We start from the raw sequence: 27,869 nt of genomic DNA on the forward strand, positions 1-27,869 counted from the left end.
GTCACCAGCAAATCTTCTGGGGGGGAGGGGGCGGTGCTTGGAATAGGCTTGGCGAATCACTTGGGTTTTGTAGCATGCAGGAGGCATGGACTCTGTGGGACGTGGAGAGGCGTCTCATGGGGCTGGCTGTGAGGTGCTGGGGGACAGGTAGGTAGCAGAAAGTGGCAAGGGGGGGGGGATGAAGAGATGGTCAGAGGCTACACCACAGGCATCCAGCGAGCCAGCAAACAGGACAGTGTCAGGATCTGTTCTGTGCTTCAGGAAGGTCAGTTTGGCAGGGGATGAAGGACCAGAAGAGTAACACCAGCTAGGACAATGGAGCCGGCGTCCAGGGGAGAACTGTTGAAGTCCAAAAGCAGATGATCATACAAGTGAGTAGCCCCAATGCAGTGTGGTTAAATGTCTAACTCATTTAATATTAGTGATGGCCATGTGTCTGGGTGACAAAGAAGGAACCAGAGTCTTACTAAGACAGGGAGGGTGACAAGATAAGGTGAATGTTGGCTGCTTGTACAGGGGCTTTAGGTCTGGGCTCGAGTCCCATAAGCTTGATTTTGAGGCATAGTAGGGGATTTTAGGTCTGGGTATGGCTTAATGCTAGTATAACTCACTTGTGTCTGGTGTTCACATTAGTATGTCAACAGTGAAAAATAGGATGCCCCAGGCGCTGGTGTTCTTTTGTGCTCCTGCTCATCTGTGGTCTCTGATCAATGAATTCTGTCCCGTTCCAACATCTGGATGGCAAGTTGGTTAGAAGCGATGTTCTGGCAAGTGGCAGTTAGAGAAACAGGGGTGGGGGGTGACGATCTTGAAGAATCTGTCATCGAGACTGATAAGGCTGATCAATCATTCATTCCTGTAGCCAAGAGCATCGTGTTTGGTACAGAGTGCTGATTCAATGTAACAGGGATAGAAGATGAGTCTTGTTGCCTGGTGTCAGTGCTGGTCCATTGCACAGAGGCTACCTGGGATGCTGTGTCGACAAGGATTCTGAGGCTATGGTCATACTCATGGGCAAGAGCACTGTGGAAAAAGTCCCCACTGCTGGGCAGATGAGGGAGAGAGGACACCTCAATGGGTGTGTTATGTAACCTTTTCTGGGCCATCACTGTTACCCTGCATCTTTCTGCCTCAGTGAGTTAAGCCATGCTGGAACTGATGCTTGTGAGGTGCCTGTCTGACAAGGATGTCTGAGGTTAGGTACTGTCAAATTCCATATCTGTTAGTATATGCTAGCTCTCTTCCCAGAAAGCAATGTGGCATCATGTATTCCAGATTCCTTATCCTCACTTATTACATGGTCAGATGGGGTCTGGGGTTCCACACATCAGAGTCAGTACGTGCCACTCTTCTGATCGAGAGGGACAGTGGCCATTGGTCTCTTTGTTGTTAAATGTGAACACATTGCCATGCAGGGTTGTCAGTGTGGAGTTGCCAATCCAGCTTCCTCAAGCTTTCAACAGCATCACCCACAAACCAGACGGCTAGCCTCTAGGCCAGCTGCCCCTTCAACCTGGACCACGTCTTTGCATGGGCTGGTTCCCAGAGCCCTGACAAGGGGTGATTCAAGAATGAAGAAAAGACAAACATGGACACACAGAAAAGCTGGGATTGGGTGGGTGGTCCGAGCTCCCAGATGGAGAAGCTGTAGCCCCTGGGAAGCACAGTGCATTTACTGTACACAGTTGAACAGGAAGACAGGTTGTTGCATACAGATGAACCAGGAGGCAGGATGAGTGTATCTGATTGACAAGGAGGCAGGGTTGCTATACACAGATGAACCAGGAGGCAGGGTTACGAGTGTATACTGATTGACATGGAGGCAGGGTTGCTATACACAGATGAACCAGGAAGCAGGCTTAGCTAATCCCAGTAGGAGGAATCTTTATAGGGAAGCCGTCATCAGGCTGTACACATTGGGGTGCAGCTATGGCAGACATTTTCTGCTCACACTGTCAATATTTACACTAGGACCCAAGGAAGCCTTTGCCATCCCTCTGCGCCTCACCCAGGGAAGGCTTGGCCACTGCTGTGGTGCTGAAGCATTCATTGGTCCTTGACATGGCTGTGCCCATGACAAACAGCACACATTTTACTCAGGACGTTACTTACTCCCTACGACCTTGTTTCTTTTTCCGGTAGAGATGCTCCTCCTCTGGTCCCTTCTGCCTGCACCCTTATCCAGCAGCTGGTACCTCTTTGTTTGAGATCTCTTACACAAAATAAAATTTTAAAACGGAATGACCGCTCTGTATGCATGTGTGTAGAGAATCTGAAAATGTATGAAGTTTTGGGGTTTTGTTGTTGTTGTTTTTCACTGAACAAAGCATCGAGGGAAGCTTGCTTCATGCCATCTTAATTCTCTGCCTGGAATCTCCCATAAAAAGAGCCTTCTGTCAGAGCCCCCGGTCCTTCACCAGTTTTGTGAAAGCGTCTCCTGATGGGTGATGGATCAAGGAGAGAGATTGGATGTTTGCTATCCATCAAGTTTGTTTATTTCAGTTTTGAAAAATCCCTTCCTTTTCAATGTTCTTGTTTCTCCATATGAAACATAGCCCTGGGCACATGCCGCTGACTCCCACAGAAGCACCTGGTGTTAAGTAAGCACTGAGTTGTGTTAGCAGATTGCTCTAGAGGTATCAGGTACAAAGTGACATTTAACAGGGACTCAAGGGTTAATCGAACTGAGCTGAGCCCTGCCCTCTGCTTCTTTCATTTGCTGTGTGGGCACCATGAACTTGGCCACCAGCTTTTGAATATACAGGATGTAGCCACAGCAAGCAACACCTGGGCCAGCCTTACATTGTGGCTTGTATCTTGGCTTAGCTTGTTGGAGCTAATTGTGTGTGTTTGTTTGTTTGTTTGTTTGTTTAACAGCACTGGGATTACAGCCATTACTGACAACTGATCTAGGTTTGTCTTCAAAACACCCCATTTCAGTAAGCTTCCTGTCCAGGCAGTCCTTTCAGGACTCTGGGGCAGGGATTTGTCCTGACAGGGATTTGTCGAGATTTCCCTCTTCCCTTACCTGTCACTCATCCAGGCCTCGGTAGCACCCCTGATTCCTTGGCTCCTGTCCTCACTCATTGTCCTTAATAGCTTGCCTTTTCTAACTGATAAGCAACGGCTGAGCATCTTGGGATTGAGAAGGCCCAAGGAGATACAGCTTTAAAACAGGCTGCAGTGGAGGCTCCTAAAACGTTGAGAGCCTCGAGGAGAGCTAAGGCAGTGGCCAGCCTAGGATATATAATGGCATTGTGCCAAAAAAAAAAAAATGAGAGGAAAGAGGGGCCTGCAAGATGGCTGACCAGATAATGGTGCCTGATGTCATGAGTTTTATCCCTAGAACCTACAGGGAGGAAGGAGAGGGTTGACTTACGTGAGTTGTTCTCTGACCTCCACACATGCACACATATCCACTGCCCACACATAAACATGCAATGAATGAATGAATGAATGAATGAATTCTAATAATTTTTTTTTAATGAGAGAAAATATTAGAACAGGATTCTGGCTGTGGGCAGGTGATGGCCTGGACCAGTGTGGAGGGCGGCCGATGGAAGCCCAAAGGTGGGCGATTGAGTTGGGAGGTAAGGAGTCCAGTGGAGAACAGAGATTAAGAATTGTCAGGACACTGAGTTTGGGAAGGCAAAGTGAGAAGGGAAAACGCTCCCTGAGTCCTTGGCCAGACTGTGACCTAGGCCCACACAGGTGTGACCTCACAAATCATTGCATTTGACAGATAAGGACTTGGAGGCCCAGAACTCTTGGCTCGTTTACTAACGGCTGCATGGCTGTGGTAATGGGGTCTCCAAGCTTGGATCCTTCCCCTGTATCCTACTTGATTTTCATGGGCATACTGCCAGGAAAGCAGGGACCCTGAGGAGAAGCAGAGGTTGGCAAGGGCAGTCCTCCATATAGCACCATCCCACTGGGACTCCCAGGAATTGAAACCCTGAGCCCTAACTCCATGGGTGTGAGCCGTGACCCCCACAGAGGATTCAAGTGGCTGCCTTTGGGATTTCACATCACCTACTTTCCAATTCCTTCTAAAAGTCTTTATTGAGTCCACTGAGCAAAGAAGTTATCTCTATTGCCAAAAATCAAATCCCAAACTCCTCCACAAGCATATGAACCTACACAGCAGCTGCATTATGGCATGTTTACTCAATCCACAGACGGGTCATCATGGGGCCCCTGTCAGTGGCTAGCTCCCAGATGCCCGTGAGTGGTGCATACAAAACAACGTAGACACACACACACACACACACACACACACACACACACACACACCACACCACACCACACACCACACACCACACACACAAAATGTTTCTATGGAATAGATTCCAATCATTCAAACATGCTGAAAGTACCTGGAAATGATTTATTATCTCCTGTCTTTTCCTACTAGTGAGTAATTTCAGTGACAGACATCTATCACGTAAAAAAAACGCCGTGGTGGTAGTATGGAATTGTGCCATGAATCTCACAGAAGAAAGAAATAAAGCACAAAGGATCACGGGATTTGTTATGAGATTAATCCATTATACTCCTAAAGGATGCTTTGCTTTAATCAGAAAGTTTCTAAATGAAGTAGCAATTGTGGAGGATTTTTGTTTTTATTCTGTTGGCTCTTAGGGGCCAGGGAGGCTGGGGGTGTGAGTAGAATTGGGGTGAGAAAGGAGGCAGAGGAGTAGCTTGCAGGAGTTCCACTATCAAGAAACATTAAAAGCCCCACAGCTGAGTCTTAGAATGCTCAGCCGATTTGTGCATTTCTCCATTTCCTCTCCCAGCAGCCTCCTGGGTTAGAGTGGGTGACATCGCTGCTGTTCTTGGGAACACAGAATGGTGTTCAGATTCCATCGCAGAAGGGTGTGGCCTCGGGAGCAGGATGCAAGCAGGCAGATAGCAAGGCAAGGGTCTGGAAGAAGGCTGAGGGGGGGCGGGGGGAGTGTGAAGGGCCATGGGGAGAAGAAAAGACTCACATGGCTGACGTCCCCCAGGCTGTCTCAAGTAGGAACAGACTCAGCTCTGGTGTGCCTAGTGCATGACCAGAGAAGGGTAGATTCCAGCTCTGGGGGAGAGAGTGCTTTCCAACAATGAGATTATTACAGGGAAGGTATCTGCTCTCAGGCTCCAAATACAGGGGAGGAAGGGTGGGTCCCCATTGACCTTCATAGCTTCCCTCCAGCTGTTCATTATCAGCTAGACAACTCTAGAGCCCTGTCTGGGGGGCTGATGAATAAAGCTTGCTGTGTGCACTTACCAAACTTCCCTCTGTGGAGAACCGGCTTAGGCAAATGTCTCATTTCTCTCCTCCTGGGCCAGCACGGCTTCGGTAGTTCACACTTGGTTGGTTTAATAGCTCTCTGTGGATATGGGGCAATCTTTCAGTCAGGTGAAATGGACTTGAGATGGGTAAGGATGCCTCTCCAGTGTGACAATTTTGGAAATGCCTGTACTGCTTAGGTATAAGTTCAGACCTGCAACTTTTTCTGATCAGCTGGGGTCTAACCATCAAGTCAACGAAACACAAAATTTCATAAGCTGAGGAGCGTAGAATTCTTTAATTTGGGATCCAGATTTGTACTTTGTCTATTCAGATTTGTGTAGGTGGTTGGAGTTTAAGATGAATTTAAAAAATAAGTAATTCACTGTAATAGATTTTTCCAGCTAAATATGTAGATACTGGCTCCCCAAGATCACCTGAGATGGTTCTACCCTGTCTCTCCCAGAATTATAAAATTACCTAGGGCTGGGCTAGGGCTCACAGATATTCAGGGAACAGGCTTGCTGGACACACAGCTGAGTCATTTCCACATGATGATCCCACTAGGAAAGGAGATCTCATTTTGTGGAGGTAGAAATTGAAGAGTAGATGGCCCGGTGACTTGTGGCCCAACTTGAGCATCTGTTGAGGGAGGAGAGTGCTTTGAGCTTGGGTACCCTGAGCCTTTGAGGGCCTAGATAGGTCTCTTCCACGGCACCCTGACACTCTGGAATGTGGGGCCAGGTTGCCTGTTGCACAGTTCTGCTGGGCCAGGGGAGTGAGTGGGTTCACATGGTATTCAAGAGGGGTCTCTTGGAATCATGACACAAGAGACCACTAGTCAAGACTCGTGGCATTTGCCAGGACTCTGGGCAAACTTGAGGAGAAGGGAGGTTAAGGGAGCTGAGGAGTGTATGTCTGTGTGTTGGTAGATGTCCCAACCTCAGAGTAGCTTGCCTTCTTGTCCAATAGAGTACCTTCTCACTGAGGCCTTCCAGAGGGAGACGCTGGTAAAGATGACGGCGAGATTTTGCACACATAGACATTGGCCTGTGCTCCCATTGGTAATTCCTTTAGTAAACTCCACACACCCTTGCCTACAGAAAGAGCAGTGAGTCCAGCAGTGTCCTCCTCTCCGTATTTACCCTCCCCAGACCCAGCTGCCAATCTTCACTCCCCCATCTCCTTCCCTAGCCTCCCTACGCCCACCCATAGCCTTCCCAGCCCTGAGCGTCCATTCCTATCCCACCACCCCTAGCCCCTTATTTCCAGCTCCTAGGCACCTGAGCCTTACACTCTCCAACCTACTTTTGACCCGTTACCTTAAATTGCTTGGCCACACTGCAAGCTTTCTACACAAAGATACCATACGCACCCCTCCAAGAACATGAACCAATCGACTCCTGGAGGAGGAAGAGAGCTCCCCTGAGGAGCCTCAGACTCAGGAAAACCATTACCTCATCACCCCCGGTGACACCCACCAGGGATTGACTAGGACCCACCCTCCCTCCAGCAAGGGAGATGTCTCATCCAATGAGGGGGAGGAGAGAGAGTAGATGCTGTAATCCTGAGTCACTCGGGTTAACATAGCAAACTCCTACAGGCCTTGGAGACACGCTGTCCTATTTATGAATTCAGTTGGAGTAGAAAAGGAAATAATTGGAGGCTGTTGGTTAAAAATCCAGCGGAGGTGAACTTGGTCTGTTACCTGCGTGGCTGTGCTCAGGCCACTCTCCAGGCGAATCCTGAGGGCTGGTTGCACTTGCCTGTGGGAAGCACACCGGAAGTGGCCTGGACAAAGTGCCCACAATACAGCATCCCAGGCTGCCAACAGAACAGATTTTCCTGAGAGTGCCTTCCAGTCTGGTCCCAGCCAGATGTCCTGGCTTCTTCTCTTTGCTCCTCAGTTTCTGAGCTTCCTAGTCATCCACGGCCCCGATGTCCACATCTTTGGGACACTGGAAAAGCGTGCTTACACACATAGACTTGCCTCGCTCTGCTGACTCCTCGTCCTTTGGTTTTCTCTGGTTTCAGCACACACGGGTCCTGTGAACGTTGCCACAACTGCCATGGGTTTACCTGTGCAACTGCTCGGTTGTACCCAGAGAGCACTGTGCCCTTAGAACCATCCACAACCTCCCTGGCCCTCTTTTGCAGTGACCCCCGGGGCCTTGCAGGGCGGGAAAGGCTGTGATACAGATCTCCCGTTTAGGGCCCGGCATTCTGCCGTCTCTTGTCCTCTGCATCTTAACTAGTCGTGGGTCTCTCTGCCTTAAGCGTTCATCCGCTGAAAAAGAAGCTTCTCCAGTGAGACTATAAAGCAGGATTATAGCAGTGGGGTTTTCCCTTAGAGCCTATGACCTGTCCAGCCACAGTTTCTTGGCCCCGCCTTTCTCTTCTTGTCCCGCCCAGCACTATCAAAGCTAGCCAATAGGGATGAAGCTTCCTGGTCAGTACCAGCCTGATTTCTCCATGTCCTGTGACTCATTATGCAGTGTCTTCAGCAATAGGGTCATGCCATCAAGTTCTGGGGGCCCGGTGGGGGGTAACCAAGGGCATTCGCAGGAGCCCCGAAAGTTTGGGGATCTATGCGACCTCTGTGGCCAACAACTCCAAAAGCGGTAACCCATTCCTGACACTGGGTAAAGATAGTGTTTAAAGAGGGAGAGGAACATCCAGACTTACTTTGTCACTATGTATGTTAGAGGTGTTCAGATGGACCTGGGGGGGGTCCCCCACTGTGGGAGGGGTTTTCTGCAGGGGAGCAGAGTGGAGTGATGTTCAGTGTAGCCGAGTCCTTGCCTTTTTATTTAAATAATTATAAAAAGGGAGACATAAATATTGCATTAAAAGATAGTTTAAAGAGGAGCCAGCCAGAATCCACAAGAAAAATGAAATAGAAAGGTAATGGTCTCCATTCAATTATTCAGAATGATGAGATCCATACAAGATGTTACGTATGGCGCCTGCTCTCAGTGCCTTGCCAGTGAAGAGAAAATAGGGCGGAGATATGGGGGTCTGAGCTGTAGGGTCCAGGGTGGTAGTTTAACCTGAGTTGTGCTTTGCAATGCTTTGGGACTGGGCAGAGAGAGGGAATCTCAGAAGTCAGTGTACGTCTGGTAGATCAGCCCCCTACCATGGGGCTGGAAGGCAAGAGACCTACCTCGGTCTCTTTGGTCATCACATGTGATGGTTCATCTAGACTGTCAGCTTGGTGGAATATAGAATCACCTACAAGATACTCTATGGTGATGCTTGCAAGGGATTATCTAGACTAGATTAGCCTCTGGGAATACCTGTGTGGGTTATCTAGGTTAGGTTCACTGAAGTGGGGAGACCCACCCACTGTAGGTAGAACTGGTTCATCATGGGCTGGGGCTCTGAAGTAAATGCAGAGAAGCATTCACCGCTCTCTGCTTCCTGCAATGGGACCCGATGCCTCCTTCTCCTCTGGGTTCTGTGCCTGCCCTGCCGTGATGGAATGTATCCCTCCAGCTATAAACTAGAACCAATCCTTCCTTTCTTCAGTTGCTGTTGCCGGGCCTTTTGTACCAGCCATGAGACGAGTAGCTAATGTATCCTTTCTGAGGACACAGGACCAGCAGGACAGGCTTAGCACTTGCCTTGGAGACCTTTTTTTTCTCCTGATGGGGGCAGCGTGGCTAAAACATCAGGATTGCCATTGGTGCTATAACTCCAGGGAGCTCGGTGGGAGTAGACAGGGGTCAGGTCAAGTTCACTGTTGCAAGACTGTTTTCTCACTGCTCTTGAAAAGGACAACCTCCAGTCGGTCAGTGACCTGTCACCAAATCCTGGGGAGCCTACTTTCCTGTGGACGGTGACTTAAAGAGCCTGCATTGCGTGGGTCTTTGACTAGTGCCTGGGGTCTCGTATGAATAAAGAGAATCCCCCCAAATGATACTCTAGCAGTTCCTCCTATAAAATCCTGAAATTCTCTTTTCTCACCTCGTCTCATCATACCTCCAGCCCCTCTGAGAGAACTAAGCCCAGACCCCTGTGTCAACCTTGGGTGATGTGGGAGCAGGTTACTTGGGGTGTCTATGTCTCTGCTGCTGCTTTTGTAGAGAGTGTGTGTGTGTGGGGGGGGGTAATGATAGTAGGCACCTGGGGGAGGCCGAGGATTAAACATGTCATGCCATCTGAAGTGCTTTGAACAGTGTCTGGCTCATACATCTCAGCGATTCTTTTCAGAGCCTTCCCCTTCCTGCTCTTTTATCCACATTTCATTGTCACCAAAGGGAGTCATCCTGGGCCAGTGCTGTGGCAGTCGTCCAAATCCTGGTCCTTGGGGCTCCTTTCCTGGTGGCAGACGTCAGGGCACGAGCCCCCTCTGGAGCCGCAGGCCGCCATCGCGGTGGCTGGCGGTGGGCCATTCGTCTTCTGCATCTTGAAGAGGACTTGTTCCGTCATAGGAGGGGGCTAAGTGGGTCGCTGTTTGGCTCTGCCTGCTCCACAGGCTTGTCCCTTTGGGGCAGGCTTGCATTTCCAAGGGAGGGAAGAGCCCCAGCCTGCCCCCAGGTGAGTGTTACCCATAGAACTGTCCGAGAGCATCCTCCACCCTCCACTATTCCTCAAGAACGGCAGGACTCACTGCAAGTCGTCCAGTCCGTTTAGCACCTTCAGAAAGAGTCCATGTCAGCAGGGTGGGTGCCAGTGTAGCGTCGCAATTTCCCCAGCGTGGGTGTTTTTTTTTTTTTTTTCCCCCACAGTAGCAGGCTGGAGAGAAACCGTCCTTAACGTTTGGAAACACCAGAGATAGCTTAGTAAGTGGGACCACCCTGGCAAAGCAGCTCACACGCGGCTCCAAATGTGTTCCGTTTCCCTACAGTTCCCCGTCGGCAGCTCATTTCTGAAGTATCAGCCGCACACGCAGCCAGCTCCTGTCCACAGGAGACAAGCAGAGCTATGTGGCATGGGCCCCTGCCCTCGGCGATGGGGATGCTCTTAGAAGCGTATTTATGCCCAGGGTTAAAGCACTCTGGAGGCTGGGACAGGATGATTGTTGTGAGCTCAAGGTCAGCCTGGACTACAGTGAGCTCTAGAAACAGCCTGGATAACTGTGTGAGACCTCATCTGCTAAAAATAAGTAAATAAATAAATAAATAAATAAATAAATAAATAAATAAATAAAGTCTGCGCCTCCCATCATCCCCACATCTTCTCTCCCTTAACAAGAAGGTAGGGACCATGGCAGAACTGAGTACCTCAAATGCCTCCCATGGGCCTGGACTTGGCCATGTATCTCATGGAGGGAGTGGGGAAAGTCAGAAAGGTGAGGAATGGGGTATGGTTCTTTCTAGATGCATGGCCTAGAGCTTTTGGATGGGAAGTAAGAAAACAGTGAAACTACCTTAGAAAACAGTGGTTCTGAGGATATCCTAACAGGGCCATAATAGCTCATGGAGCAGGGCATAATAGCTCATGAACAGTTGAGCCTACCAGCTTTGAAGGTGGGTTGTTTTGCCCAGATATGGCTCTCTTTAAAATGGGAAGAGATTAAATTCATTGAGATGCTAACTCAGCTGCTATGTATGGTGTCTCTGATTGTGGCAGCATCATGCCAATACTCACATATGTTGTTTTGGCCAAGTCTGGAAGAAGCTTGTGTTTGGTTGAGCTGGGACTCAGTTTGGTCCTGTTCATCTCTAGGAAGGTACTGTCTCCCTGCTGGGCCTGTGAGTTCCAAAGTGAGAGGATCTGTAAGGAGGCCTTGCCCTCTCCTCACTCCTGGTGGCCCCAAGGGGAATGTTTTCGTGCTCAAGGCATGTCATTCTTTAGGAATTCTAGTTCCCTCTCCTACCAAAAAGAAAAGGGGAGATTACAGTTTGGATCTGCGTTTGTACAGGAAACAGTCTGTGCTCTTCATCTGGCATTTTGATGAGCTACAGTGACATTGGAACCTGTTTAAAGCTCACTATTGGGAAAATAATTCTGTCTCCTGCAGACTTGCCACTTGGTCTAATCTCCCGCCCTCTTCTCTCCAGCCTAGAGACTGGGTTTCCCAGGTGCTGAGTACAGTGGCCGCCAGGGAGATCACGCTTGGCTTGGATGTTATTGGCAAATTCTTGGTTGGAGTCTCCGCAGTGCTAGAAGGGGCGGGTTTTCCAGAACATATGATATTTGAAAGATATACAAAAACATGGAGTTTTCACACGAGGATTCAGAGGTATCAAAAAAAAACCAAAGCTTAGCACTGAGAAGACACAGCCAGCACAGACAAGTTCCAAATTATAGGCTCGTTCAGACTCAAATACCGTCAAGGCTGTGCCAAACAGTCGGCCTGTAACTCAAGCCGTCCTGTGTCACATCTGATTCCAGGAACTGGGAAACCCCCATGTGTATGTGAGGAGAAAGTCCTGGATTCCATCACACTCTGACACCCCCACACCGTGATTATCTCCAATTTGCCAAAGGCCCCATGGAATCCATGCAGAGTTTTTCTTATGAGTTTAAAAATAGACTCCAAGGTGTCCAACCCTCTTAAAAGGAACATGACAGACATTAGTGCCAACCCTGTGGGACCTGATACCCAGCCCCGGTCACCTCCCTAAATAGTCCCCCACATGCCACCACTGCACTCCGGGAGGCTGGGTGCCCAGGGTTACCCTTTTAGCTACTGGGAGCTCACCACAGACTGTTAAAGAGGAACAGCCAGGGTTTTCTCTCTCTTTTCCTGCTGCCCTGATATGAGTGTTCAGAGGAGCCACGTGGGCATAAGGCAGCCATGCTGTGTTTCTTATGCAACTCTACGTAACATTTAGATAGCTACTTATTTTGCTGAGGGCCTCATACATACTAAGTACAGACTGTACCATTGAACTGCACCCTTAGCCATTCAACAGAACAAAAGATTCAATGTTTTCTGAAACATTTCATGAAGATCCTTCCTAGTTACTTGGTGAGGAGAGTGTTGGAGACAGTTATATATGTGAGGAAGAACGCTTTTGCAGCCCTGACACTCCTGATGCCTCCCACACTCACTGGGTGGTCCACTCCCGCCTCCTAAGGGTGATAAACCTCCTGTCTTTCTCAGTAAAGGGCGGAGTACCTCAGACACGCCCTTATCAATGGTGCCCAGAGTCCCTAGGAGCCAGGGTGACTCCCTGTGTGGGTGATGGACAGACTGATAGCGAAGGGACCAGAGCAAAGCTGTTCCTGTGGATGAGCAGGATGATGCTACAAGGGGCCATCAGATGGGCCCTTGACTGGGGGTACCAGGTCCACAGAGCTGCATCTTGAGAGCCGTTTGGTAGCATAGAAAATTGCACATGGAAGACAGCGTATGCAAAGCCCAGAGATCTGGGGACCCTTGGGGTCCTCTTTTAGGACCCAGTTTTTCCAGGGTAGAAACCAGATCAGAGGCACTCTCTAGACATCTGAGAGAAAGGTTTAGAAAAAGCCTCAGCTGGGAAGAAGAGAGAGAGAGAGAGAGAGAGAGAGAGAGAGAGAGAGAGAGAGAGAGAGAGAGAGAGAGGATGTGTCAGCTGTCATTGAGCAGGTGCCTACCAGGTATCAGAGAGCGGCGGGCATTTTCATGTCAGCCATGTGACCCTTGGACAGGTAGACAGAATTGATTTTGCTTCCCTGCTGTGGAAGGCAGTGTTCAGAAATGCATTCTCCCTCATGGAAGCATGTCAGCTCACCCGCAGTGTGACCTGCTCACAGCCAGGGTGTAAAGCTACCTAGGAAAGCAGATTTCTGTTGCCGTCAAGTGAGTTCCAAGTCTTTACTATTTCATGGAAAGTTATAGCAGGGCAGCTGTGGTAGGGCCTGAGGCGCTGGGACGCTCGCTGCCTTTGCCCTGGTTCATAACTCTGATGCCCTGTTTTATGGGAGAGCCATCTTGCATACCATATTAGTCAGCAAAGCTCACCCCTATACCTCAGCATCCTGGAGGCTTGTTGAGCTGAGAACTTCATTCTCTTGGGACTCTGTTTCAGGCTTCTGAACAAACCAACCATCCCAAAAGTGTTCTCCCAAGTTTAAGAAGAGCTAAAGAAGCTGGGCAGTGGTGGCGCACGCCTTTAATCCCAGCACTTGGGAGGCAGAGCCAGGCGGATCTCTGTGAGTTTGAGGCCAGCCTGGACTACCAAGTGAGTCCCAGGAAAGGCGCAAAGCTATACAGAGAAACCCTGTCTCAAAAAACCAAAAAAAAAAAAAAAAAAAAAAAAAAAAAAAAAAAAAAAAGAAGAAGAGCTAAAGAATGAATAGCCCCTGGGGTGGGTAGGGAGGCCAGGCACAGCCTATAAAATGTCCGTCAACCTGGGAACTTCACACTTTACCAAGCCGCCTACCCTCCCCCTCCGTGAGACAAGGCCCCACTGTGTAGACTGGATAGGCCGAGAATTCACTATCCTCCAACCTCAGCTCCTGAGTGAGGGGAGCAGAGATGTCTAAGCAAGTCCAGCTAGTCTCTCCTCCTCCTAGTGTGGTCTCCTTGACATGGTTGCAAGCGACTCCATTCCTCAGCTGAGACCCTAGCACTTCATTATGCTTTTCAAGTGAGGGAACTATGGAAAGACTGGAAAGAATTTGACAAGCTTGGGGAAGCTGCAGAGCCTGGGAAACTATGGGCTAGAAGAAGGAATCTAGAGGCGTTGCCAGCAGCTTCTGCCTTTACTTCAGCCCACCAGTTCTACTGTGAGTTGGGGAAGATCCCCATGGATACTATGAGCAGCTATTCTGGGCACAGTAGGCACAACAAGCTTTGGAAAGTGTAGCATCTCGATGTAGGATAAACACGGGAGATGAGAAAGAGCGAGACCATATTTGTGGTCCAAGAGTGTAGTAACAACGGTGGCTAGAAACGATGTCTCTGAGTCCCCAGGGCCCAAATAGAACCTTGGAAATCTACCAGTTTCCATTGTCATCCCCATGACACGTGTTTATGAATTTTGAGTCGAATTGTCTCTTCCCTTGCAGCTGGAATGTTCTGTCCGACCTGGTCGTTTCTACATCACTTCCATCCCCTGGCATATAGCATCCTGATGACAAGTAGGCATGGACTGTAATGTCAGCCTTGAAAATCAGCCCAGCTCTGTTCCAGTCGTACCGAGAATGAGTAGGGAATACAGACCGTGAGGATCTAGCCATCTCTGCAGTGGGGTGCTTATAATTCAGTCGTGGTGTGAGGCTACTGAGCTTGGGAAAGGACACTGGGGAATTCATGTTTCTCAGAGGCTAACTCTAGGCCCGGAGGAGCGCATGCCTTAAGTGCCAACTTTTCTTTTGTGTTGATCTTCAGTATTCCTTTCAACTCAGGACTTACTGAACAGCATGCCTGTGGGTGTATCGTTCCTTCCCCTCTCTGACCTTGGTTGATCTTTTCCATTCGTAGCTTTCAGAATCTCAACCCCAATGGGGGTACGGATATTTCCAAAGTTCTTGTCGGTCCTGGGTACAAAAGTCCTTCCACAATCTCGGTGGCTTTTCCTTTCCATGCATAGTCACGTGGGCTGTGCGCCATTTCTGGCCCACTGAGGGTATCTCATCATTTTGTCTGTGGTTGTATATAATCCACACCGTTATAAACCACAAAGAGTACCGGGCTTGGGAATGATAAGAATTAGATTTCCAAATTGGACTGGGAGCTTTTGGTATTAATCCTTGAATGTTTCACTCATAAGATTTCAGCTAACACTACTTTTCAGACAGATACTCTGAATAGAAGGAACTTTATAAACAAAAGGCCATGACTGTAGTTCAGAGGTAGAGTGTTTTCCTAGCATGCACAAGGCCCTAGTTTGATTCCTAGCATGATTCACATGCGCGCGCGCGCGCGCGCACACACACACACACACACACACACACAGATATTAAATAGGAATAAATAATTCAGTTTTAAGATGAGCAAAAGATATGAACAAATACATTGCTAAAAAGAGAGGTAGATAACAGGTGTGTACCTGAAAAGATATTATTACTTATGAAGGGAAATACAAATTAAAACCACCGTGAGATATTGCCATATATCTGTTAGGATGTCTAACCTAAGAATGTAGACCAGCAGGCAGGAGGCAGATAATTGACCAAAGGGGCCCCAAGAAACCTTGGAAGCGATCCGTATGTTCCTTATTTTAATTGTGGTGATGGTATTCTAGAGGTATGCTAATATCAGAACTTACCAAATTGTGCATGGTAAATATGCAATTCCTAATAAGTTAGTCACACTTCAGATAGCTTGAAAATAGCCTCTCAGTGCTTTCTGTAAGTCACGTGATTTTTCTGAAAGTAAAAAACAAAACAAGTTATTTATCTTCCATTTGAGCAGGGTGCTTTCTCTCTGTAAATATTAATGTTAGAAGGGAGTTGTGCTTTCTATCCCCTGGGATGCTCACTGGGCTGCAATCAGAACTGTTCCAGTAACCATAACTTATTCATTGAAGCTCTCTGTGCAGTGGCTTTGGGTAGACCTGAGAGGCAGTTTTAAGGAGCACAGAGGCAGGAGATCTATAGGATGTCCTGTATTTCAGCAATGGGGAAGATGGTAACACCCGCAGTTTGATACAGCACTATGGGCATTTCCCAGAGTCTTGAAGAGTGTGCCTGTCTTCAAATTCAGCCTGCATTGGTGTTGGGGGCCTCGGGCCTGGAGACCCGTGATATTTCTGACTTCAAACAGATCTGGTTGCATTGGTATGCCTCTTGGACAACTCTTGCTCAGTACTGATACCGTCTGTTTGACAAACGCCTTAGTCTGTTCCATGGTCTCCCAGACATCTCCTTTGTTCTCCCGGCACTGCACACTTTCTTTTTATTTTGCATGTATGTGATGTGTATGTGTTTGTATGTGGATGCATGTGTGTGTATGTGTGTGTAGGCTCGTTGTATGAGCCCATGTGTGCAGAACACCAAAGTTGTTGTCAGGCGTTTTCCTTGACTTCACTTTATTCATTAAGGCAGAGCTTCTCACAGACCCCAGAGCTTGCCTGTTAATTCCAGAGAGTCTGGCTAGCCAGCGTCCCCAGGAATCCCCCGACTTTCCAACTCAAATGCTGGGATTCCATGAGGCCACCAGGTCTGTCTGGCTTTTGTATGAGTTCTGGGGATCTGAACCTCACGTTTTTTACGGCAGACCTTATCTACTGAGCCATTTCCCAAGCCCACTGCCCACTTTCCTTAGGAACCTTGACAGGGCTATTCATGGAAGGATCAGTTTGGCTGGGGCCCCCTGAGCCTTTGTTTCCTGGTGGTGGGTGACCTTGGCCTGCACTATGGACCTCTCTGAACCCAGCATTGTCCAGCTCACAGGTGACTGAGGTCTAAGTGAGATCATGTCCATTAGTGTACAGGTGTCCTGCATTCTCACTTCACACAAGACACTGCTGGACAAGCCCCACAGCAGGGTTGGTAAAAGAGCATTTGTGTGATGTCGACTGTCACTGGAGGAGAGAGAGCCAGAACCCATGTCGCCTGGGGCAGCTTTTCCTGACCATTTCTCATCAGTTGGTTGGCCTGGCTTGTGAAAGTTATCAGTGTCACTCTCAACACTACACCAGCTCCTGACATGCTTTTGACATCCCCCCCCCCGAAATGACCACAGGAAAAGGTGGGTAACCGTCCCAGAACAGAAACCTGGGCACCTCAACCAGGCCACCTCAAAACGGGAGGCCGTAGTAACACGCCTGTCCTTAGCTCCTCGGCTTCATTCACTGGGGCTCTGGCACAGACTCTGGAATAAGCTCTTTAATCTAGAGCCTCGGATATGATGGAAGAGCTGGAAATATACAAATCAGCCACGGGGCGCAAACAGACTTTGCTGAGCTCACGCTGGCCTGCAGCGGCGGCGGCGAGTTCCCTGGCGGCCGAGGCAGGGCGAGAGCGCTGTGCAGCTTGGAGCTCCTTCTTGGCTGCGTTGGCCGCGTGTGCCGGGCTCCAGCTTCAGCAGCCGCACCTGCAACTCGGTGGCTCGGTGGTGGCGGGGCCTGTTCCCGCGCCCCCTTCCCATCCCCACCCCGGAACACCCCGGCGGCGATCGCGGCGCTGCGCTTTCCCGCCTGGCGCGTTAATGGAGTGAAAATGACCCGGTGGCGTTAGCGGCGCGCAGGGTCGGGGCGCCGGAGCAGGCGTGCGCGGAGGGGGGTGGGGGGCGGCTGCTGTATTTTTAGCCAGATGCCTCGTAAGTTGCCCGCGCGCCCCGCGCCGCCCAGCAGCTAACAGCCGAGGGAGCTCCGGTGTCAGCGGGCGCCGGGCGATGGCAGCACGGCCGCGCAGGTTGGGGACAGACCCCGCGGTGAGTGTCCGGCGGCGGGTGAGGGGGTGGGGGCGGGGGGGCGGGAGGGCAGGGGGCGGGGGACAGGGGCGGTACGCGCCAACTTTCCCGGTCGCGGGCGGGGACGTGCTGGGTCTGCCCTTCTGCTGCCTCCCGCCGCCGTGGCTCCGCCGGATCCAGAGGAAAATTCCTCAGGCCTGGAGGCTGCTGCCTGCCATCCTAGGCTGGGCCCAGAAGACGCCCCGCGGGCACGACCTGTAGCTGGCCCGAGCCAGCGGGCAGCTGCGCTGGGGCGTGTCGCCCCTCACTTCGCAGCAGAGCCAGGGTCCTGTGGGTTTAGCTATAAGCGCCGCACGTTGGTCCCGACCCTGGGCCTGGAGCAGTGGCAAGCCTGACCCCAAGTCTTTAGAAACCCTCAAGTCCCCGAGGTTCCCTAGGGAGCAGAAATGAATGGGGCACCGGAAAGGAGATCTGTGCATGCCAGAGCCCGCCTTTGTATTATTCTTGTTTTAACAATGGGAAAACTAGGGTCTGACAACTTGAAGGGGCGCCAGGCTTCAGGCAGAAAGCAGGCATTGCGAGCGAACTGACAGGCAGGTCTTCCCCAGGTGGACCCACCCAGCTCTGCACACACCGGCACCACCTAGCTCCAAGGCAGGATGGGTCCCGCAGGGTTGTTCTGGGACCCAAAGGGAACCCAGGGCAGCCACCACTCACACGGCTGCTTCTTTGGTGGCAGCTGATTTTCATTTCATCGTTGCCAGCTGTGGTCTGGTTGGGGTTCTGGGGACACTTCGCTAAGCTATTGACAGCCTAGTTTTCTGGAAAGAAATCATAAAAGTGTTGGTGGCCCAGACCTATGTCTGTTTCTACATAATACAGGAAATTAACGCCAGGGCTGCACAGAAGCTGGAACACTGTACTTGAACGTGAGGCCTGATAGAGGCCTGGAGGAGCAGACCTGGCTTGTGCTGTCATGGGTGGAACCCAGGTCCTCATACATCCTAAGTGAACACTCTACCACTGAGCTATCTCCCGGCCTGTCTTGCTTAGTCTTCTGGATGAGCCACCCCTACCCCCACCAGCTCCACCCCTACCCACCCAGGAACTGTGAGACTGTCTGTCTTTCCCGGAGTTCCCACGATGGCTTTGCCAATGAAGCTCCATTCTGCATAGCTTCGTTTCTACCCATCTTTTCAGAAGGGAATTGGATGCTCAAGGCCTTGAGTGAGGAAGTGAGGATCTGCTGTAAGGGAAGTGTAGGCCTTCTCAAACCCCAGAGGAGGTGTGAGCAGGGAGGCCACAGTGGGAAATGAAACGTTGTCCAGCCTGCAGTGAGTTTGGAGCCATGCTTGGAGTTACAAGGATGTCACTGACGTTCATTATCATGCTCCTGGAGTCTCGCTCCCAGAACACTGGTCTCCAACTACAAGTGTTAGAGTCTTGAGTATTCCAGGTAACCAGGGCTAACCCAGTTTTATAACCCTCTCTAACTGGAGTCCCAGCAACAATTCTGCCCCCTTCTTTCCTCTCCCATTTCCTTCCTTCCAATGTGCACACACCCTCCGAAGGCAAGCTAGTGTCCTCTCGCTAGAGCTGAACGCAAGAGGAGCCCTGTGAGCATTTGAAAAACGAGAGCAGAACGCTTAAGAGAGACACCCTGGAAACACACTAGCTAGATTCAAACCCTGGTCAATCTGTTGCTAGCTGGGCGAATGGACCAGTCAGTCACTTCACTTCTTCGTGAGCTGGCCACTTCATCTGGTGAAAGAGCAAGAGGGTGAAGAACGCGCCTCATGGAGCTCTTGGGAGGAGCAAATTAACTGGTGTTGAATACTTAAAACATAAGGAGAGCCCTGAGCTTGCATTGAAAGTTCGGTGGCATCGAGTGGATTGAGCAGAGGGGATACATAAGAACATGTATGCTGTGTACTCTCTATCCCAGTGCACACATGTGCACACATGCATGGGGAGGGCAGAAGAGAGAGGGAGCGGGGGGGAGATGAAAATGTGAGGAAGGGACAAAGACACTGCAGCCTGAATGGGGCATCCAGGGAGTGTGATCACCTCCATTAACCAACTGAGAACGTAAGCCATCTGTGGATTGACTTCCTGTGACAGAGAGCAGGTCTTCTCTGGGAACCCCAGTCCAGCCTTCTCTCACACTGCAGCCTCCCGAGGCTACATGGCAGGGGATGAATGGACTTCAAGAGGGCCAGCAACTTTGTTCTAGATGATCAGAGGCGAGGCGCCTGAAGCGTTTTGCTACTTTTGCTCTGCTGGTTGGTATTTCGGGTCAGTGTTTTCAATGGAAGGTGTTGGGTTCTTTTGACCCCTCCCGCCCCGTTAAAGCATTTAGACGGTTCCTGTGTGCATCAGGCACAGGAAGTTAAACTGGAGTAGATGAACTAGACAGATGGGCAGTGGGGGAGGGTAGGGTTGGGAGAATAAGATAGTGGAGACGAGTCTTGTGCGCCAACTAAAACCATTGCTCGTTGCTCAGTAGCCTGAGTGCCATCTGCCCTCTAGGGGGCGCTCATGAATGAGTGTGAAGCAAAGCCGTGCCCCCCCCCCGTTATGCCAATGGCCACTTTATAACTCAGCCACTGTGTCCCAAGGTTTCTCTCTTTCTCTCTCCCTCTCTTTTATTCCTCCCACTCCCAACGGGATACCAGACTTGAAATAGAACCTCGGTAAATCCATGGTAGAGTCAGAGGGCGTGGCACATGGTAGCCGGTGGGAGTGCAGCATTATGGGCACCTCACCTCGAGGATGCCGCTGGGTCCTGACTACTCTGTCCTTTCAGGAAACTAAAAGGACACAAAGGGACACAGCCACAGCAGCTGTACCTTGCCTCTGACTATCCAGGTGGCATCAGTCATTCTTTCTATGTCCATAGCTCTTCATTTCATCATCTGTGGGGAAAAAAAGGAGGAGGAGGAGGAGGCCTGGAACCAGATGATTCCTTTCTAGGCCTATGTTGGCCTTGACACAGTGCTCAGAGACAGAGCTAGGACCTGTGGGACCGACTTGTATTAAACCGCACCCTTATGTGCCCTAGACCTGGCAAAATGGCCTGAATGGACGGCCAGGTTTAAAAAGCAAAACAAAACAAAAAGCAAAATAAAACAAACACCACTGAGAAGGCACCTTGGCATCACAGGCCTTAGTCATGCGCATTGGTCTTCTTAGACCGATCCTGGAGCTGTAGAATTGGGGGAATCATTCGCCTCTCCGACCTCGGTGTAACCCACTCTAAAATGGGGATGATGATCACGCCCACTTTTCGGGCTGTGGCTAGTGTGAGCACACTTGCCTGGTATGTGCACGGCCTCCAGTTCCATGCCCAGCCTCTCCAGTGCTGGCCAGGCACTTGGCCTAGGACTTGCTGTCGTAATTGTCCGGGCTGTGCTCTAAGACGCTGCAAACACCCTTTACCCACTCTGCTGCAGATTGGCTCCTGCTCACCTGCTTGTCTGTCACACTCTTCCCTACCATCGGGGCTTTGGACAGGCAATGGGATCTGAGATTGCTTCTATTTTTATCCCTCCCACTTTCAGGTTTTTATCCCAAATCCCATTATTGTTGTGCTGTGAAAAGACAGCTCATTGGTAGAAAGAATGCCTCTTTATCGCTCTTCTTCTTGGGAGATAAATAATGTGCTTTCCAGCTAGTTGAATTCAGAAAGCCCTTCTGAGTCAGCAGTCAGCGCTATCATCGGAGGGAGACGCTGTGGGTCCGAGTCTGCTGAGAACTGAACTTCAGATGTTCCAAATGTTTCCTCCATCTCCAGTGTCCTACCAAGGGAGCCGGCTGCAGGCCAAGGGGGACAGGCCTTGGCCTTGCAGTCGAATAACGCTTCGAAGGGCTCAAAAGATTTAGTACCTGCCCCAAGAAGCAAACAATTAAACAGCTAGAGAAAAATGTGTTTTAGAAACATCTTTTAATCTAAAATCAAGTTCCTTTGCCACCATTTCTAGATGTAAAGATGGCAAATGCTAAGCCGGGTGGTGGTGGCACATGCCTTTAATCCCAGCACTCGGGAGGCAGAGGCAGGCGGATCTCTGTGAGTTCGAGGCCAGCCTGGTTGGTCTACAGAGAGAGATTCAGGACAGGCTCCAAAGCTACACAGAGAAACCCTGTCTCAAAAAACCAAAAAAGGAAAGGAAGGAAGGAAGGAAGAAGGAAGGAAAGAAAGAGGGAGGGAGGGAAGGAGGGAGGGAGGGGGGAGGGAGGGAGGGAGGGAGGGAGGAAGGAAGGAAGGAAGGAAGGAAGGAAGGAAGGAAGGAAGGAAGGAAGGAAGGAAGGAAGGAAGGAAGGAAGGAAGGTGGCAAATGTTAACATCCAGGAGCAGCGTCCTCCAGCCAAGGTACTCAGGAAAGCCTTGAAGGCAAACAAGATGGATGCCCAGACCAGAGTGAGACAGAGCCCTGGGGTCCATAAAGTAGCCAGGTGCAGGCCTAGAGAGATGAGGTACAGAAATGCCACAGGGCGTCAGAAAGGAGAGACGCGGGCGTCAGGAGAGACGCCGGCCTCCTGACTCCATGGTGCAGGTTGTGAGCGGGCAGCCTTGGGGCTTGGATTTGAACATACAGAGTAGGTATATACATGGGCCTGAGGAAGACAGACTTGGGGACAGCCTTCAGTTCTCAAGTTGGCTTCTCACCACGGCTTGCGCTTGCTGTTGATGGGGGTGTGGCCAGCGTTGGACCGTTTAGCAGTATTTGAGATTGGGTGGTTATGGACTGCACGTCTTCTGAGTTTAGGGCGGCTGAGCCCTAGCATGCCTATTAGTTTTCTGCAGCCGTGATGCCAGCCCACCCAAACTAGGTATCATAAAACAATAGGAGTTTGTTCCCCACCAGGCAGGATAACCGAAAGTCTAAGTGAAGCTGGAGCAGGACCACGCTCCTTGCACGAGGGAGGCTTTTCTGTGCTCTGTCCTCTTCAAGGCCACCTGGCTTATGGCTCCAGCTTCCTCTCTGCTAGTCTCCTCTGGGTGTGCCTCTGCTTCTGCTTCTCTAAGGACACTGCGTACTGGATTTAGGGCTGGCCTAAGGAATCTAGGCTGATCTCATCTCGAGAGCCACAGCTTCGTGACTTCTGCACAGACTCTCTGCAAATGAGAACATAGCACAGACTGTAGGAATAAGGGCGTTGACATGCCTTTGCGGGCACCGTTCAGTCCACTACCGCGTGCTCCCCAAGAGTGTGCCACAGAAAAAGGAAACGGACTTACCTGCAGAAGGGAGGACACCAGCCGTGGGGTTGTCGGGAGAAATAGTTTGCCGCCTGGCTGCTCACACATGTTAAGTGCGCTCTCGCATGTCTCATGTGCTGAGTGCTGTGCATTACCTGTTAATTCTCGGAAGTACCACAAGGTTCAGAAGAGCCTTCTCCCTACTCTGTCTTTCAAATGGGGACCCAGGACAGCCGTAGTGAGCCTTGCCTGCCCTCCAGTCCTCTGTGACCGCCCCCCCTCCGTCTTGTCTGCATTAGAGCACTGTCCCCTCCTGCCCGGATGCTTACTCTCCGGCTGGTATTCATCTTTTATGCAAACTGGTGCTCTGGGCAGCAGGTGACCAAGCGGCAGGCAAGGAAGGGAAGGAAAACAGTGTCGGGCACCTACTTGGCAAGGGCCACAGGAAACCAGCAGGAAAGCTAGGTGGTTAAGAGCCTGGATGCCAGGTGGTGGTGGTGCACGCCTTTAATCCCAGCACTCGGGAGGCAGACGCAGGCAGATCTCTGTGAGTTTGAGGCCAGCCTGGTCTCCAAAGTGAGTCCCAAGAAAGGCGCAAAGCTACACAGAGAAACCCTGTCTCGAAAAACCAAAAAAAACCAAAAAAAAAAAAAAAAAAAAAAAAAAAAAGCATGGGATTTGGGACTAGAGAGATGTCTCAGAGGTTCAGAGCACTGACTGCTTTTCCAGAGAAGCCAGGTTTGGTTCCTGACACCCACATGGCAGCTCACAACTGTCCATAATTCCAATTCTGTTGGCATACTTTCAAACAAAATACTCATATACCACACACACACACAAATCTTTGGGGAAAAAAAAAAGAGCCTAGGATTTCAGAACCATGCTGCCTACCTTGGAGTCCAGCTGTACCTCTTAGCTCAACTGTGACCTTACACCGTCACCTCAGCTCTCCATTCTCCAGTGACTTCTCGTGTGAAACAGAGACTGCAGTGTTAATCTGTCGCGGAGGGGTTTTTAACTGGAGAATAATATCCACACATGTTGTTTACTTCTAAAAACACCAGGCAAGGCCCGTGCTGGCTTCTGTGCCTATGTTGCCGAGTTGTTTGGCGCTGGAGGCCGCCCGTAGGATATCCTGATCCCCAGCAAGAACAGGGAGCCAGTCAGGCCTGGAGGTACAGCCTGCCTGCAGTCCCAGTGACTTGGGAGGCTGAGACAGGAAGATCACAGGTTCAAGGTAGGCCTAGGTTGCAGAGGGTTTGAGACCAGCATGGGAAACTTAATGAGGCTCTGTCTCAAAATTAAAAAAGAAAAAAAAAAAAAAACGGTGGGTGTCGGGGTGCTGGGGATGTAGTTTAGTGACAGAGTGCTTACCTAGCATGTGTGAGGCCCTGGGTTCAATACCTAACAGTGGAGGGGGGAAAAAAAAAGGAAGGCTCTGTAGCTTGGAGGCAGCCAAACCCAGCCATGTTGAGTGTTCACCATTGGAACTGGTTTGGGATCGCTCTCAGTCTTTGCAAGGATGATCACGAGTAAAAGTACCCAAAGGGAGGGACGCCTGAGCTGTAGGGTCTAGTTAGTTCTTTTCACCCTTTGGACTCTTTGGGCTCTTTGGGGGCCCACCGCACAGTTTCCAAATAAGTCAGACATGGAGGCTTATTCTTTCTTATAAATGCCTGGCCTTAGTTTGGCTTATTTCTAGCAGCTTTTGTTAACTTAAATTAGCCCGTCTACCTTTTGCCTCTGGGCTTTTTCCTTTTTTTACTTCTGTAATCTTACTTTCACTCTTACTCTGTGCCTGGCTGTGTGGCTGTGTGGCTGTGTGGTTGTGTGGCTGTGTGGCTGTGTGGTTGTGTGGCTGGCCCCTAGCATCCTCCTCTCCTTGTTCTCTTGCTCTTTCTTCTTGTTCCTCCCAGATTTCTCCTTTCTGCCTGCCAGCCCCACCTATCCTTTCTCCTGCCTCGATATTGGCCTTTTAGCTCTTTATTAGACCATCAGCTGTTTTAGACAGGCACAGTAACACAGCTTCACAGAGTCAAACAAATGCAACATAGAAGAATGCAACACATCTTTGCATCATTAAACAAATGTTCCACAGCATAAACAAATGTAACACATCTTCAAATAATATTCTACAACCATAAGGCAGCTGCACACCCAGACCTGGGGTGCTGACACACAAACGGAGATGTTGTATGGACCAGGGTTTCCCAGTAGGAGGAGATGACCACACAGGACTGTAAGATGCTTGCCACATGGGGACACTCATGGCCTGTTGTCTTCTTCCACAGGCCGATGCTGCTACCAGCTTCCTGAGGGCGGCACGCTCGGGAAACCTGGACAAGGCTCTGGATCACCTGCGCAATGGAGTGGATATCAACACCTGTAACCAGGTCAGTGGGCTGAGACAGCGCATCTTCTTGGGAGAGGGGTTCCTGCCTGGTGCTGTGTCCTGAGAGCTTTGGAACTCGTCCCGCCAGACCCTTCTCAGAGCCTCGGAAGTCTCTGGAGCTTCTGCTGAGATTCACTCTATATTGACATCCTTCTAGCCTAGGTCCCCTCAGGTCAGGCCAATGCAGGCTCCTGCTGTGGATCCTGCTCTTGCCTTAGAGATAACCTTTGAAAATGAGTGTAGGAGGAGCCCTAGACTGATGCTGGAGCAATGGAGGAAATCCCCATTTCCCATGAGCAGTCCTGGGGGTCCCTGGGCATACAACCCTCTACTTTCAACCTCTAGGGACTTGACCACTTCGGGGACCTCCTAGAAGTGGAATCCATGGTGTTTGTCCTTGGGGACCGGCCTCTTCCCTTTAGCACAATGTCCTCATGTTTGGTGTGAAAGAGGCTTGCTTGGGATCCCCAACAACAGCAATACACCCTCAGAATGAAAGTGTCCACCAGCCTCTGTGCCCTGCCAATCATCACCTCCCAGCCCCTCCAGGCCTGGCCGAAATTGTAGGATACAACCTTCTCTTTCCTAGTGCCAAGACCCCTTTAGGGTTGAGATGGCCTTGTGCTGGCTTCAATCCACAGCTCAAAGAACAAGGAGGGTAAGGCAGGTGCTAAGTTAGGAGATGATTGTGATTCTGCCCGTGGCGGTGAACTTGGGGTGGTGGTGTTAACAGTGTGTGAGCTGGACTTGAGTTGGCCGACTGGGTGAGGAAAAGGATTCTGTCACTCCTGCATATTCACTTCCCACCCAGAAAGACCCCCAGCCACGCACACACAGACTCCTAAACACTCAGGGGCTGAGCCAGACACCCCATGTGGAGGGAGGAAAGGCTGGCTTGAAGCTGAGATTGCTGAATCCATTGCTTTGAGCAAGGAGGCGGGAATAAGGCCTGGGGACAAGGAGGAAGTCTTGGCTGATGGGTCTGAGAGAGAAACCAGGCATCCTCCATTCCACAACCCAGAAGCATCCTCTGGAATGAATGAGCAGCCCCAAACCTCAGGGGTTCCCGAGGCTCCCTGTGTCCTAGCTTCCATGCCACTTCAAGTGGAATCAGGACCCTATGGAGGCCTTCCAAAGACTAATCCTCCTGTCTCAAAGCAACCTCTGAGCTGACATGGGGCAGCTGTGTGACAGAGGCTGGGCCTGGTTGACTGTGGCAGTGGAGGGTTTTGGGGACATCAAGGAGTGACTTCGCCTTGAATGCCCTCCTGTGGGGGCAGCTGCCATCTCTGGCTTTCCATCTTCATCTGCCTTGCTCTAGGTGTCAGAAGATGAAGGCAGGTAGGCATGATTGGTGCGAGGTCAGCCTCCTGTCTCTTGGGCTCAGCTCCTGACAGTGCAAGGCCCGTGTGCGGGTGTGGAAGGGACCCTGTCTGAGGTTTTATTCTGGAGACCTGGCTGCCACCAGCCCCTTCCCTTTCAGAGCAGACAGCGCCTGCCACACCAAGGAAATGAAAGGTGTCAGGGACTAAGATAACTTACTGCAGTGCCAAGCCCACGGTCTGTGGCATGCACTTGCTGTTTACAGTTAGACACGGCTTTTGTCCTCTGCTTGGGGGCTAGGAAACCTCTGAAGTGTTGGGCGTGTGATGGCGGCAATACACCGAGGCTGAGGCTTCGCTTTGTGTGGACACACCCTCCCCAAAAAGTACTCAGGTGTTTGCCCAAAGAGGATAGTTACTCTAGGTCTCGTACGCAGAGGAACTTGGCTTACATAAGAGACATGAATGCCCAGGACAGATCTATTAGATCTTGTCACCATTCTGCTTACAGGAAAGAAGACACACACACCAAAGTGCATACGTATCCCCACGTGCACCAATGTCTCCATAATGCCCGCTTTTGTCCTTTATTCCAGCATCATTGGGTCTTGAGGTCCACCCCCACACCCCGTGTCTTCCTGTGTACAGGGACATAGACTAATCCTGCTCCTTCACTCCTGTGGGCCGGGAGAGCTGATCACTGAAGAATCATGCATGGCTAAGGCTCTGAAGGAAAGGTCTAGGACAGTGGTTCTCAACCTGTGCGTTGCAACCCCTGTGTGTGTGTGTGTGTGTGTGTGTGTGTGTGTGTGTGTGTGTGTAATGACCTTTTCACAGGGCTCACCTAAGGCCATCAGAAAAACACAGATATTTACGTTATGATTCATAACAGTAGCAAAATTACAGTTATAGGGTAGCAATAAAATAATTGTATGGTTGGGGGTTACCACAACATGAGGAGCTGAATTAAAGGGTTGAAGCATTGGGAAGGCTGAGAAGCAGTGGTCTAGGATATTCCTCTAGGATACTCTGAGCAGATGAGTAGAGAGGAGCCTAACTTAGAGATGCCTTATGGTGGTCCCTTACCTTAAGCAAGAGATAGAGGACTGAGAGCCGAGCTGAGGTTAATGAAGGGACAGCCAGCATGGGTGAGTGTGGGCTGTCAGGGACCCAGCTGAGGTAAAGCTGGACAGAGCTGCATCTTCCCGGTAACAAGGGCTTGACATCACACAGCTGGACAGCATGCCCCAGGGCCTGACAAGTGTGTGCATGTTTATGCATTCTGTATGTGCACCTACCTGCTGCCCCAGACTTTAACCCCAAAGTTGTTCATTGGAGGGGATGTATTTGAGGGAGAGACAGTGGTGAGGGTAAAAAGCTTAACAGGGCTGATGCTCACCAGGAGGAGGAGGGACATTTCCATAGTGAACAACCTGTGCAACTGTATTAGT

The 27,869-nt window shown here is 50.4% G+C and overlaps 1 protein-coding gene across 15 annotated transcripts in view; it reads left to right on the forward strand.

The window, feature by feature from the left end:
- Positions 1-27,869, forward strand: part of Ank1 (ankyrin 1) — a 189,442-nt gene that overhangs the window by 77,356 nt on the left and 84,217 nt on the right. For 12 of the 15 annotated variants that reach the window (XR_003736434.2, XR_005093074.1, XM_028887805.2 and 9 more), the window contains exon 2: positions 24,996-25,097. Coding sequence is in view for 13 of the 15 variants with exons in the window: in XM_028887805.2 (XP_028743638.1) it covers positions 24,996-25,097 (102 nt within the window). In the remaining 2 variants the exon portion in view is untranslated. Of the gene's footprint in view, positions 1-17,259; positions 17,526-24,995; positions 25,098-27,869 lie in introns of those variants that run through there. The other 3 variants (XM_028887807.2, XM_028887809.2, XM_037211636.1) reach the window with 2 other exon arrangements.

Source organism: Peromyscus leucopus, chromosome 17 (assembly GCF_004664715.2).
Source record: "Peromyscus leucopus breed LL Stock chromosome 17, UCI_PerLeu_2.1, whole genome shotgun sequence".
Lineage (NCBI taxonomy): Eukaryota > Metazoa > Chordata > Mammalia > Rodentia > Cricetidae > Peromyscus > Peromyscus leucopus.